The sequence below is a fragment of the Mixophyes fleayi genome, chromosome 6 (assembly GCF_038048845.1).
Source record: "Mixophyes fleayi isolate aMixFle1 chromosome 6, aMixFle1.hap1, whole genome shotgun sequence".
NCBI classification, from domain to species: Eukaryota; Metazoa; Chordata; class Amphibia; order Anura; family Limnodynastidae; genus Mixophyes; species Mixophyes fleayi.
In genome coordinates, this window is record NC_134407.1 from 191,430,933 (window position 1) to 191,446,334 (window position 15,402).

Here is a 15,402-nt window from a genome sequence, read left to right on the forward strand (position 1 = left end):
CAAGCAGTGTCCTTAATTAGCACCCAGCAGAAAAGGTGGACTAATTGCATCTGCTGAGTAATGGTGCTCTAAGTTGTACTTAATGGACAGAATTAGTGATTACTCTCTGCCCCTGATGAAAGCATGAATTACTGAAATGATTGTTGGGCAGGGCATAATATTGTAATGTATTCTATTTTTTTTTAATTAAGTTTCTAAAGATATCTTCATGACTGGTGCTGGTCTGTTCTAATTTTTGGAACAATTGTAAATTTATCTTTTAGATATGGAGTATGCACAGAGCTGAGTATTTTTAAATTGAGTGAACACTCTTCTTTTTGATTTTTTTTTGCATGTATCCAAGGGGAACATTCTTTATAGGGGACTGCACAGTGCTGCCTGCATGCACTGCCAATATAGTAAGTCGGTAGCATCCCCAGAAAAACATGACTACAGTGTTGAAATACTAGTAAAAAATAAAGTTAAAAAAGAAGCTTAAACCCACAGTTATAGCCCTATACATTATTTTTAAAAAGTAATCTAATATAAATATTTTATAGTAGTAGTCTTTGCAAATGACTCCTAGTGACTTATTAAATAATTAAATAAATACCTTTTTTTTCTAAACAGAAATACAATCGGCATATTTGGAATCTAAATAATTTGCTGGAATGGGTGAATTTATTTATATTTTTGATAAGTATATTTATTTACTGCTGGGTCAATTTTTTACCAATGTAATCCAAATAAAAATATAATCATTTAAATGTGCTTTCAAAGAAACACAAAATGTAAACTTCACTTAAACTCACTAACTATAAAAATAAATTCCCACTTTAACCAGCACACAACAAAAATGAACAATGAAGGTATACAGAACCTTTGATGATGATGAAGTTAGCCCTCTAATTTCCGCAGATTTAAAAAAATCTATCAATTCCAGGTAATTTCCATTGAGTCTACATCCCATGTGAACACCTGATCTTTGATCGCTTCTTGAACACACAGAGCCATTTTTGTGGTTAGTTTGTAAAAGTGAAACCAATCTGGTGGCTAGTACACAAAGCAGTAGCTAGTGGATAAGAGGTACTAGTATATAGGGCTCTGTTACGTGTACAATACTGAACTTGAACTGACTTTTCCAGAGCTTCAAATGATAAAAAGGTCCATATATCTTTACCGCCTCACCGTTAAAGCATTCCAGCAGGACTCCCAGGAAACAACCATTAATATAGCACCTATGTCCTTCTTATTCCTTGTGTAAACTCACATAACCAATTATCTTAATGCATTATAAGCTGTAAGAGATAAATGTTATGAGTGTACTCATAGTGGCAGCCAGAAAATATGCATTTATAAGATGTGTTCTCACATCATAGTACCACTTTCCTCCTCTTTACAGCCTTTCCCTTATGACAATGGTAAAGAGCAAAGCAAACACTCATTCTATTAGTTTAAGTATATATATATATGTATCCAATGTTTGAAGTGGGGATGTACACGGTGGTAGATCATACCGCCACTTCTCCTACTGCTTTTACTGTTTGCCAAACTATCGAATCTCCATTCACTGACATTCCCATGACATTTTAAATACCCCCACTTATAAATTTCCACTTCAACCACAAAGTGTAATAATCATATGAGTATTATTTCCTGAAAAGCAGAACAGGACTTCACACTAATATATATGGTCCACAGCTTGGATTTATTAGAGGGCTTTTATACCTTCAGATGACTTTAATTTACACGTTTGTGCCTAGTGCTCTGCAACTTTTACTAAGGGCTAGATTTACTAAGCTGCGGGTTTGAAAAAGTAGGGATGTTGCCTATAGCAACCAATCAGATTCTAGTTGTCATTTTATAGAAGGTACTAAATAAATGAAAGCTAAAATCTGATTGGTTGCTATAGGCAACATCCCTACTTTTTCAAACCCGCAGCTTAGTAAATCTAGCCCTAAGTGTCTTCCTTTTTCTTTTTAGATTTCTATTATGCTTTTTAGAATGGCCTTTTTTTTTATCATCAGGCAGGGTTGTTCATTTATTTTACCCTCAGATAAAAAGCTAATCTCTGGACACAACTGTATCCAACACAGAGAGCATAGATGTGCTATGAGATATCTGGAACTATCTTACCAATCATATAAATACATGGCTGAAAACACAGACAGCTGATAGAAAGTAGTCTATTTTATAAAAGTTGCAAGAGGGCATGTAGAAGCCAATTCATTTATATCATCTGAAGGTAGAAATCTTCCTGCTTTCTGTAACTTACCATGTAAATATTCCTTTATTGGCGAGCTGGTGACCAAGGTGCTGAGTGCAAACAGCAGGCACAAGAGGGAGATCTGTCCTAGTCTCATCATGATGGCAATTTGTTCTGGAACCAATATTCAGGCATTTATATAGCTGCCCACAGCCAGGCGTTGTGACAGTGTAGGGATGACGTACTGGATGGCAGAATGTTTTGGATCCAGTTTGGCTTCTTGTCTTTATGCCAACAAGTTAGGAATCTAAATAATTCCCTGCCTAGAGCTAATGTCCCTGGCAGGTGACTCATCTACTTTGCATTTGGGTCACTTGAGATTAGAAAGGAATAGTGCAGCATCTTATATATATATATATATATATATATATATATATAAAAATCATTGGTCTGTTGTCTGTCCAGTTATGCATTCGGACACCTCTGCACCGATTGGGATGAAACCAATGCAAGGTGGTCCGGTTGGATCCTGGTGAGGTTTTAGGGATTTAGGGTCCCGGTCAGACCTCCCGTTGGTGTACACTGGGCAGAACTTTGACCCAGGGAGCCTGTTCTGGGCCTCCCACTGGATGCATTTGGATGACATTTAAAATAAAAACAAAAACGACACTGGGCATCCACCTCATGGGTGTGTTGGAGGAGCTGCAAAGTGGATAATTATTTTAAAAATGTTGACAGTTACATCCAACTCACTGATAACTTAATAACTTGAAGATTTAAACCCAAGCAATGCGGGTACTTAAGCTTGTTATATTTAACACTTACACGTACATATAATAATGTTTACAATGAGTAACATGGAATTACGATATCATGTTTCTTTAATTTATAAAGTGAGAATATATTCATATAGAACATAACTTGAGAAACAAGGAACCAGGGGCCTGATCTCAAGAGCTTACAGTCTAATAGAAAGTAAAGTAATACAGAAAGTATAAGTATATGTTTTGAACAATGGGTCAGCCACAAACAACACTCAGGGCTGTCATTCCCATTGGGCATGCTGGGCAACTGCCCTGGGGCCCCACGGGCAACGGGGGCCCCATAGACAGGGCTGTTGAGTTGTACTGATTTGGTGATTATTGTGAACATTTTTGCATTGTTGGATATTTTCATTTTCCCTTAGCAAGATATTGTAAATGATGTTATATTTTCTATATATGTGTGTATGGCATGTACGCATGTGTGTGTTTATACTGTGTATATGAATATACACACATATTGTTATTATAGTTTATAATACTTTTGTTTATAGTAAAAAAAAAATTATGTTGATTAATCTCTGTAGTACAGCTTGTTTTTTTAATGTTTAAACATTGTCTTTTTTTGCAGGTAACAATAAATATAAACTTCATTTTATCGATAATTTACATTTTTATTCCTGTGAGTGGATGTGTAGGTAGGGGCCCCAGTGCACTGCTTTGCCCGGGGCCCATAATGTTGTTAATATGGCCCTGACAACAGTATAAGGTATGCAATGGTGCAATGGTTCAGCGGGATAGACATATCCAGGCACTCAGATTAAAGTGATTTGTGGTATAACAGAGTATGCTATGATAGGGGATATGGTACGCAGTTTGAAAAGAGGATAGGAAACTGTAGTAAGGAAGTATGGTATGCTTCCTAGGAAGAGGTGAAGATCAGCATGATAGAATCTGTGAGAACATTCCACGCGAGACGTGCAGCACAGAAGAAGTGTAGCAGACGTGAATGGCAGGTGTTAATAGTCAGTTATATTAGTCCTTAGTCTTTGGCAGATCGAAAAGTTTGGGCAGGGAGGTATATGGGGAGGAAATAGGAGATTTTGTTTGGTGCATCACTGTGGAGAACTTTGAAAGTTAGAACCAGACTTTTCAGTTGAACATTGGCATTGATAATTAATCAGTGCAGTGACTATCAGAGAAGTTTAGCCTTGGAAAAAAGATTATAAAAGAATATTACTTTAGCAGCTGCACTTACAGTGGATCGAAATCAGCTTGGTAATGAACATCCTGGTATGTAGAGCGTTGCAATAATCAAGGTTGGAGATAATGAGGGCATGCATTAGGGTTTATGTATTGTCTTTAGTCAGATAAAAATAGATTTGGGAGATGTTTCTGAGATGTAAGTGACATAATGAATAAGAAAAGAAAGAATCAAAAGCATACTTGCCTACTGTCCCGGAGTTTTTTCTAGCGATTTGAAATCGTCACAAATCGCAAGCGATAACCGGCGATTTGAGTCCTCAAGTCGCCATATGTATTAAGTAGCGATTTTTAGTCTGAACTTTAAAATCGCTGTTGATCTCTCGTGATTTGCGGCGCTTTAAACTCGCCCAAATACTCCTTTCTGATTGGTTTAAAGATTTACATGTATAAATCACGCGATTTTGCCCACACTAACATATGATTTATTTTTTTTTAAAACATTGTGTGGGGTTCCCCCCTCTAAAGACTATTAACCATAGCGCTGCCAGCCTACAGCTGGTTGTGGGAAAATCGGGAAAAAGAATGCATGGGTTCCCCCCGATTTCCACGCAACCAGCACTAGGCAAACCAGCTGGGGTAGATGGCACTATAGCAGGGGGACCCGCAGCAGGGAGTCCCCCTGCCCTAATGACAACCAACCCCAGGCCATTCAGCACTGGGCTGGATTCCCTAGGGAGTGGGGTCTGCAAAAAATTTGTGTGGACCCCCCTCTAGGAATATCCATCTCAGTGCTGAAAACACTAGCGCTTTCCCTAAACCCCAGGGGCGGTTGGTGTAGGGTAATAATGGTGCAGTCATGTATAAAAATTAAAGAAAATACCATTTTAGGTGGTGGAACTACAAGTCCCAGCAAGCCCATGCTGCCATTAACTGTCTGGGCATGCTGGTGCTTGTAGAACTACAATCACCAGTATACCCATGGCAGCCAGGGCATGATGGCACTTGGAGAACAACAAGTGCCAACATGCCCTGACATCCATGACTTGCTGAGACCTGTAGTACCACAAATAAAAATGTTAAATAAACCACAACACCCTCATTCAAACCACATAGCTTTAATAAAAATAATAAAACCCCAAAAACTATAAACACCCTCTTTATAACCATTTAATTAAAAATTAAACCACCCCAAACTCGGGCGAGTTTGCAAAATCGCAGCTTCATACATTTGGGGACTTGTATAGTTAGAGTGGGGAAAAGTCAGGACCGCGATTTGTAGTGATTTTCATAATGGCAATTTTACATCAAATCGGCGTTTAAAACGAGATTTTAAAGTCGCCCGAGAAAATTGCTTAAAATTAAAAATCGCAGTTTAATACATTTACCCCAGAAGGCTCCCGAATTTCGATGAGGCATCCTCCCAGATCCCAGCAAAGGTGGGGATGCGATCTGCATCATCATACCAGCCCCCCCCCCCCAATGCAATGCCGTTAATCTGCACTTGTCACCTGACCAGGGCCGGCGGAACGCGGTAAGTTTGGTAAACAGGGCCCCCCGCTATGTCGGTGAGGCGCTTCCCCTACCTGCCTTCCGCGCTAGCCCGCCACCAAAAAAGAAATAAATTAAAAAAAATACTGACTGCGGCGCCCACCCGGCACCCTCCTCTTTGCTCCCTGCTCACTAACAGGATCATCACGTGCCGATACAGTGAGTGAGGAGTCGCACACTGATAAAGGAGGGCACAGTGGAAGAATAAAGGAGGGCACAGTGCAAGAATAAAGGAAGACACAGTGGATATAAAGGAGGGCACAGTGGAAGAATAAATGAGGGCACTGTGGATATAAAGGAGGGCACAGTGGATATAAAGGAGGGCACAGTGGAAGAATAAAGAAGGGCACAGTGGATATAAAGGAGGGCACAGTGGAAGAATAAAGGAGGGCACAGTGGATATAAAGGAGGGCACAGTGGAAGAATAAAGGAGGGCACAGTGGAAGAATAAAGAAGGACACAGTGGATATAAAGGAGGGCACAGTGGAAGAATAAAGGAGGGCACAGTGGCTATAAAGGAGGGCTTTTTAATGTATTTATTTGTATTGCTCTCTTTATCAAAGTTTATTATGTGACTTGTATTAAAAGAAGAAAAGCATTATTGAATGAACAAATAATTTATAAAAGAGGAGGGCGCAAATTTAGTTTTTGACGGAGGTGCCAGACATGCTAGCACCGGCCCTGTACCTGACCTTATAAAAGCAAGGATGGTCAAAAGGGACCGTTATACTGTATATTGGGCCTCTAGTGCAGGACTGATAACAGCATGGTAATGGAGATAGAAATGTCCGATGTGGGAATGTTAGTGTTGGGAGTGAAGATTGGTAGCTCAGTTTTACAAAGATTGAGCCTTAGATAGAAGAGGACATCATTGAGGCAGCCAGTGATGTCAGCGAGGAAAAAGGGGTTTATGGGAGGAAATGTAATGTTGGACATCGTCAGCATAGAGTTTATATTGAAAGCCAGAACTTTCCAAGGGAGATAATATGTATACATGGAAATAGAAATGTGCCCAGTACAGACATCCCAAGGGGTGATTGGACATGCATCAGTAATTATTACAGCTAATACTGCTTGTGCAACTTATACATAGGCTGATTCTCAAGTAGAACTACAAATCCCAGTGCAGCAGCTCCTTCAGGCGGTTCCAGCGCACTGTTTAGTTGTCCAGTTTTATGTCAACTCATGGTGACTGGTCCACTGTTACCTTTGTTGTATCATATCGGACAAAGTAGCAATAGGCTATAGCTACCAGTATTAAATGTACACATAATGACACAGGCAGCAGCGTTCCAGCAGGGTGTGGCTGTCACTAAGTAGGTTGCACGTTTACAAGAATTTTTATCCTGGGCGCAAGAACAATAGAAGAAATATTTTATAATTGGAATTAAACTAATTAGATGCTTATCCACATCCAATGGGTGTCAGTGTATACGTAATGCAGGGCAATGTGTATACAATACCACAGTACAATACAGGTATCACATGATTCACAGCAGGATGAGCAGGATGAGTAATAATAGAACATGGAAGAAGGAGACTAAAATACTTGTACTTTTATTTATATGCACTATTATTCATCTATATAAATAGATGATGATGATGATGATGATCTAAGGAAATGAACTATGGAATCCAATTATGTTTAAGAAGCCTATTAATAATATAGGAAACTACAACTTTTTATGTATTTCAATCACTAACTCAAACACACAATTCTACCAGATGAAAATCCATTCATTCCCGTGGCCCAATGAAAAGACAAACTACTCTTCAGTGAAGAATTGGTTTGTCGGCCGCTTTACTGCTGCAGACTAAATAAGAGGAATTCGCCCTCTAGTGGTGAAACTGGAAATAACAAGACCCTGCAATTTCGTAGTTAAGTGCATAAGGAATGTAAAGTAGCCAAATGGAGAAATCAATGTTGAGCAAAACATTACTTACTTCAACAGTATGAAAACACGTGTTTATTCCATTAATAAAAACTTTATTGAGACACCACAAAGGTGCATATTTTGTGCATTTTCTGCCGTGATAAAGCACTTCACTGTTACTATATTCACCTATTTATAAAGGCACCTTGCAGTGCATTTTGCATTGTGTTTTTTAGCCGGGTATTAGTTTAGCTATACACTGCACTGACATCCGTTCTTTAAATATACTTCACCATTTGTACCTGCTGACTCTTATAAAGCATCAGTCACTTTACTTTTTCCAACACTTTTTCCCAGACAAGATTTACCCTGCGTTTTCCAGTACTCTCTGGGGCTTTAATATTCTGCAGTGCTTTTTCCCCTCCAGAAAAAGTGGAGATGTTTCCTATAGCAACCAATCAGATTCTAGCTATCATTTATTTAGTGCATTCTACAAAATGACAGATAGAATCTTATTGGTTGCTATAGGCAACATCTCCACTTTTTCAAACCTGCAGTTTAGTAAATATACCCCCATTAAACTGGAGTGGAAAAAGCATATTATATTAAATATTTTTAATAAATATACTGGGGGGTTGTCATTGCCAGCACTAAGCCCATTAGCATATATGGTTGAGCAGAAATAAGCCCTTTCATAATAAAGGCTTGTAAAAGGAGCCAGGGTCAGGAACCAAAACAATAATAGCAGTACAAAATATGGCAGGCACAAGCAAGGTCAGAAGAATGTGGGAGAGAAATATACATTTAGAAAGTATGTGCAAAGATTAATCTATTTTACTGGGTTAGAAATTACCCAACATGTTCCCAGAGACAAGAAACCTTCAGAATATGACATCTTGGAGATACCTGAGGACCTGAACTGAGAAAACTTACTATAGGTGACAGCATACATAATAGAATATTTGTTTCACAGGTTCCCATCAAAGGAAGAATAGAGCATGGACCATACCATTTTGAAGCACGATAGTTTAGCACATATTTACCAGATATGACCAAGCAGAAGGACTTGAAAGAGAACTTGTATCGGAATGTTGCTGACGGTAAAAATAATGTGTTCACAGCAACCAAACCAACAGATGTTTGACTTCATAGTGGCCATCACCTAGATTTGATAGGCCACTGTCCCTTTTCCAAAAATAAATTGAGGCTGTAATGCAAAATAATGGACCATATACATATTGCTCTGTCATAAGAACTCTACAAGCAGCTGCTCTGTTTCTTGCAGTACTCTGACCCATCCCTCAGTGTCTTCTGCTATAGGTGTGTAATACCCTGCAAATCACAGGTATATTACTGTATGCACTTATTTAGAAAACTATAGTTCCCCAGAGTGCCTACGGAAAGTTAAATGCAAACTGTGTCTGACATTTTTGGGTGGACAGACTGCAAACTACAGCCCAGGCTGCTTTCTAGAGCCCAAGAATGTACTAGAAGATTCCTGGAGATTCTTGGGAAAAAGGGGAGGATCCAAAAACAGACTAGCTAGTGAGAGAAGTGATGTGTGACTGCTGATTGAGCTAATGACGGATCTTCCGATAAAGAGCTACTGAAAGCTATGGCTGAATTGTTGTCCTGAGGTATGTTTGCAGCCACCCCAGAAAGAAGCACCTTTGCAGTATAGGAAAAGATCTAATTTGCCTGTGCCCATGAGATGTCAACAGTACTCATATGAAGACAGATAAGTTGCTTTTGCTTTGCTATGTTCAAGTTATTTAAGTGAGACATCAAGCTGTGCTATTAAAACCTCTGACCGGGACTGTAATATTGCTATTGAGAGGTGTTATATCACTGGCTAAAGGAAGAGCTTGTTCCAACCAAATCTGTTGTATTTAAAGTTATCTACAAGCTGACTGAAACTCTCTAAAATGGCTGCTGATGAGAGAATTGCAAGTTGCTTAACCTTACAGTTGCTGGGAGACAGCTGCTTATTCCATTAGACGGATTGCTAAGTGGACACTGTCCTTTACACTGTAAATCATTTATTGTTCAAATTTGCTGTTGTTTACGGAACTCAGGAGTCATGCATGCATCAAGGTGACTACTGATTTCACCTTGTACAGGTAAATAAGCTTCATGTGTCAGCTGAAACTTCGCTTAAACCTTTGGATTATAATTTACCCCCTTGGGTTATATAAATCATAAAGTAAACTAAAAAGTATCTAACCTAAACAAGTTGGATTAATCCTTATTGCATCTTTACTGATTTGTATGTGATAAGTATGATCTGTATAATTGCACTAAAAGCATTGTGATTGGTCTATAATATTTGCTGCCGCAGCATTTAGGTTAATGGTCTAATTAAGTTGTAGCAACTAGTTGTCTCCTAAAGTATCCAGTGAAATCCATTTCACTGAGGCACAGTGCCTATCTCTCTCTCTCTCTCTCTCTGTCTGTCAGTGTGCGTATGTTAGGGACTTTACACTGTAAGCTCCAATGGGGCAGGGACTGATGTGAATAAGTTCTCTGTACAGCGCTGCGGAATCAGTGGCGCTATATAAATAAATGGTGATGGGACATATTTATTCAGTGACCTATGTGTTGTGTCGATTTATGTTTACATATTTTTAAACCAAGATTTCTAAAATGTTATTTATTTTGTGACATGTTGAATAACATTGCATGTTGATGGTATAGTGCTATTACTTTTCTGCACTACCGCTACTTATCTGCTGTGGTAAAGCTTTATGCCACAAGCAAAGAGAATAAACCCACAAGTTTATGCAATTTTAGCCCTGTGTTCCTTTTTTTATTCCAAGACTACTGGGGGGACCTTCGGCCTCTCTACCATACCACCGGGTCTATAGAATCCTTCCTTACACTACTTTTGGGGTGCCAACCATCTGCCCCGTTACAGGTGGTATATCGCACTATGGAAGTTCTCACAGAGGAACTCTCACAGCTGATCATAGGAATACCAAGAAACTTGTTCAGTGCAAACAGATAATACTGGAGATTAACCAATTATCTTTGTAAATGTAAAAAACTGCATGAAAAAACTGACAAATGTAAAGTCTCCTAGCTTCCGATAATGGATGGATGGATTTAGTTGACTCTTTGTTAAAAAAAACAAAGTTTACTTTTATATTTAGCCGATCCCTGAAACTACAATGGCAGTAATACATCACTTTTTAAAACACTGAAATCCCTTTTGAATCTGTGTACCCCTTCTCATTTTACTTGCCATTCCCAACTAGTAGAAAACATAGATGGAATAAGGGGCTTATAAGTGACCTGTAATACTGTCCAACTAAATTAGAAAACGCTGGTCCACTTTAATTTTGCCTTCATGTTGTATTGAATCAATCAAAATAGCAATAGGCTATAGCTACCTGTATTAGATGTACACATAATGACTCAGGCAGCAGCGTTTCAGCAGGGTGTGGTTGTCACTAACTAGGTTGCACGTTTCCAAAAATATTTAATCACAATGTAAGAACAATAGAAGAAACTTATTATAATTGGAATTACACTAATTAGATGCTTATCCACATCCAATGTGTGTCAATGTATACGGAATGCAGGGCAGTGTGTACAGTACAATACAGGTATCACATGATTCACAGCAGACTACTTATATTTTAATTTATAGCCAGTATTTATTCCTCAAGGGAAATGAACCATGGAATCCAATTATGTTTAAGAAGGCTCTTAATAGTATAAGAAACAACAAGTTTTTATGTATTTCAATCACTAACTCAAACACACAATTCTACCAGGCAAAATCCAGTCATTCCTGTGGCCCAGTGAAAAAACAAACTATTCTTCAGTGAAGAATTGGTTGGTCGACCGCATTACTGTTGCTGACTACATAAGAGGAATTCGCCCTCTAGTGGTGAAACTGGAAATAACAAGATCCTATAATTTCGTAGTGAAGTGTATAAGGAAAGTAAAGTAGCTAAATGGAGAAATCAATGTTGAGTAAAACATCAGTTAAGAGAAAAAAGCTATCATTGTCATTATGGCGCTGCGGAACACTGTGGTGCCTTACAAACCTACGATAATAATAATAATAATAATCACATCACATCAATATGAAAATATGTGTTTATTCCATTAATAAAAACATTACTGAGAGGCCACGAAGAACCAACAATCACCTGGAAGAAAACAGTTACAGGCTTCATCATCATCATCACCATTTATTTATATAGCACCACTAATTCCGCACCACTACCTGCCCCATTGGAGCTTACAGTCTAAATTCCCTAATATATACACACTCACAGACAGAGAGGGAGAGACTAGGGTCAATTTTGTTAGCAGCCAATTAACCTACAAGTATGTTTTTGGAGTGTGGGAGGAAACCGGAGCACCCGGAGGAGGCTTAGGGGTCTCTTTATGAAATTGACATAATAAAGTGCTTTGTGTTACTGTAAAAAGCACCTTGCAGCGTACTTTACGTTCTGGTTTATAGCAGGTTTTCATTTTCAGCTATAGGTCGCACCATAGTCCGTTCTTTAGATATACTTCACCCATTTCCACCTGCTGACACTTTTAAAGCAGCATTGTGACTGTTTCCAATGCATTTTCCCAGAAAACATTTGTCTGCTTAGAACCTTCGTTATCCAGCACTCTCTATGGGGAAATTGGCAGCATTGAAGAATTGGGAAAAGAGATGTAACCGAAGTCACTACAGAATTTTGCAAGGTGGAATTAAACATAATTTCCATTCTTTTAATTCTTGCTTATTTTTTATATCTTTTATTTCCCTGCTTTATATTATTAATATGCTCATTGAAGACAAGAATTACATGGATAAGTATGAATTAACATTAATATTAATAAGGTGTATTATTAAAATGTAAGATTGATTTCAGTTCCTAGTGTGAACACTTTTAAGACATTACTCTAACATTCATACACTTTTAATCACAATTTCGTTGGCATTATGTTTTTAATGTTTTGAATCATTAATAATGATGTTATTTTAATCAGTTTGGTTTACGTGTGCTGCTTTTGCATACATTCTTCTCTTTCTTTCTCGCTACATATAATTTTGTGTATGTCAGTAATGCTGATACAAATTCATCACTTTGAAAAGGAGCATCTGGTATAACTTTTAAAAACATAATTCAATTAATCTGGTGCAACAGTCATTTGCTTTTTGACAAAGTCTTTTATTTCTTGTAAACTTAAAAATATGTTCTGAGATTTTTTTGATTTTTTTTAATCTGTTGAAATTGTCCCTCCTCCTTTAAGCTGTTCCACTGGATTCACCTTGGTTTATGCCAATGAGGGGCAAAAGGCGCCCCGGCCCTTCAATCATTCACCTGTACCCCCGGCTCCTTACTGCTTTATTGTCAGATTTGTGTGTTATAACATGCAGGGCTGCCAAGAGGAATTCAGGCCCCCTATACAGCAACTTCATGGGGCCCCCCTTATAGTTGAGCATGTTAAAGGTGGCACAAAAGTGGGAGTGCTCGTACAATTGGGGGCGTGACTAGCAGGTGAAAAACAATAGGCCACCCTCCTGCAGAAAAATCCATTACTCACACATACACCTCTCTGCCCACATGCTTTAATCACACTTGCCCCCCTTCTGCCCAGCAGCTATAGTCACACATGCCCCCTCTCAGCCTAGCACCTTTAGACACATGCCCCCTTCTCTGCCCAGTCACACATGCCCCCTTTCTGCCCAGCACCTTTAATCACACATGCCCCCTCTCTGTCCAGCACCTTTAATCACACATGCCCATTCTCCAACACCTTTAGTCACACATGCCCCCTCTCTGTCCAGTCACACATGCCCCCTCTCTGCCCAGCACCTTTAATCACACATGCCCCCTCTCCAACACCTTTAGTCACACATGCCCCCTCTCTGCCCAGTCACACATGCCCACTCTCTGCCCAGCACCTTTAATCACACATGCTTCCTCTCCAGCACCTTTAGTAACACATGCTCCCTCTCCAGCACCTTTAGTCACACATGCCCCCTCTCCAGCACACCTTCTTCTTACCTTCTTCTACACTGCACAGCACACAGGATGGGAAGATCTCCAGCAGCCCGACGGCACTGAGTACCATGTGACCACTGCAGTCACATGACCTGTTCACCTGGCGTCTGAAGGTAACTGGGGATTTAACCACTACCGACCCCCCTAAACCTTTAAAAAAAAATGCAAAAAAAAAAAAATACACAGGTGTCCAGTGTACCCTCCCCCCCCCCCCCCCCACCCTCTCAGCGGCCCTGATAACATGTAACACTTGTTTAAAATGCCTGCTGATATGTTATTACAGATAGGTGTCTCTTTCTTTGTTTAAATTTATTGTTTTCACTTTTTACTGAGATTAAGGGTAGTGTGTGGCCCTTTTGAAGGTCAGAGGACCATTGCAGTGTTTAAGGTTGCCTATCACGGTTTTATGTCCTCAAGAACTGACCTCACCATTCTGGAAGTTGAAAAGTCTGTTTACGTAGAACTCTGCTGTGAATGTTTACACTTTCATTTGATTTCACTGAAGACATTAAAACTGGATAGCTGAAGGGGAAAGGGATACAAGGGGTCTTGCTTTATATTATCTAAGTTTGACTGAGAGAGCTTAGAATATCACTAAGTATCTCACGCTACTATATCTGATAATATAATTATATTTAATAAACATCCAGTATTAAGCCCCGTATAATACTCTACTCATACAGTCTGAGAGAAATGATCACAGTGTGAAGCAAACCACGCTGCAACAAGTCAATAGGCTCATTATAGTTAATTCAATAGCAGCATAGCTGAAGGAGAAAGGGATATAGCCAATGAGGCATGCCAGATACCACAGTACTGAATCTCGAGCGGCTTATCTGATGACTAAAGTTTATGTTATGCCTTGAAGTTACTCTAGCACTTTATTATATCAACCTAAGGGATCAGGTTCAATATTACCCAAGTTGGTCTGAGGGAGCTTATAATATCTATTAGTATCTCACCATATTAGATACCTCACGTTACAGCGTGTATCCAATAGCAGATGTATAGCAGTATTATTGATACTAGTTGTTAGGCGAAGCCTGGCACTTAGTAATCTACTACATAGGATAGAGGTTAATGGTGGTGAATATACATATTATTACACCACAATAGTTGAACTATTTAGTTCACTGGGTTACATAGTGATCCACTACCAGGAGTTAATATACAGGCTTTGAAAGGATGTTCACAGAGAAGCAGGACATAGTGCTCCTCTGTTTATACACCCCAATATACCAGGACCATAGGTTTTGACTCTATATCTAACGGGACCTCAATGTCTAAACATATTGAGAAATAACAGATGTATATAGTATATGTTATTACATTATAATACGTATATGCCACTATTAATAGTTATTTAGAATACAGTGAGACAGCACAGTAGTATTATTACTACTTCTTAACAGTATGTTCACCTAGTGTCATAGGTCAGTATGTTCATTCACACAGTGTTTTTAATATTTCGCTAATTGAATTTATGTAATAAAGATATTAATCTTAACAGAAACTCATTACATTACGTACAGCAAAAGAGTGCCCTTTATACACATTTTCTCTATCCCTTCCCCCCTTCTTTTTCCCCTATTTTTTGGATGATGGGATGGCACTTGTCATGTGGTGTGCCTCCCATGTGACGCACATAGGGGAAGGGACGGATCATTAGATCCGTGGCCACTAGAAGGAAAGTGGCTGGTTTCCGGGGAAGAGGTCAGCAACCAAGTACTATATTGTCCCCCTGTTGGCACCCCATTAGAGTATCCGATGCGGAGAGCCCCCTGATAGAGGGTGGCCCGGGGTGCATTGCCCCT

At 39.1% G+C, this 15,402-nt stretch overlaps 1 protein-coding gene across 2 annotated transcripts in view; it reads right to left on the reverse strand.

Moving 5' to 3' along the window:
- Window positions 1-2,366, reverse strand: part of LOC142094992 (uncharacterized) — a 17,340-nt gene extending 14,974 nt beyond the window's left edge. For both annotated transcript variants that reach the window (XM_075177688.1, XM_075177687.1), the window contains exon 1: window positions 2,255-2,366. In XM_075177688.1, the coding sequence (XP_075033789.1) occupies window positions 2,255-2,345 (91 nt within the window). In that variant the 5' untranslated portion in view covers window positions 2,346-2,366. The remainder of the gene's footprint in view (window positions 1-2,254) is intronic.
- Between the last annotated feature and the right edge of the window lie 13,036 nt (window positions 2,367-15,402).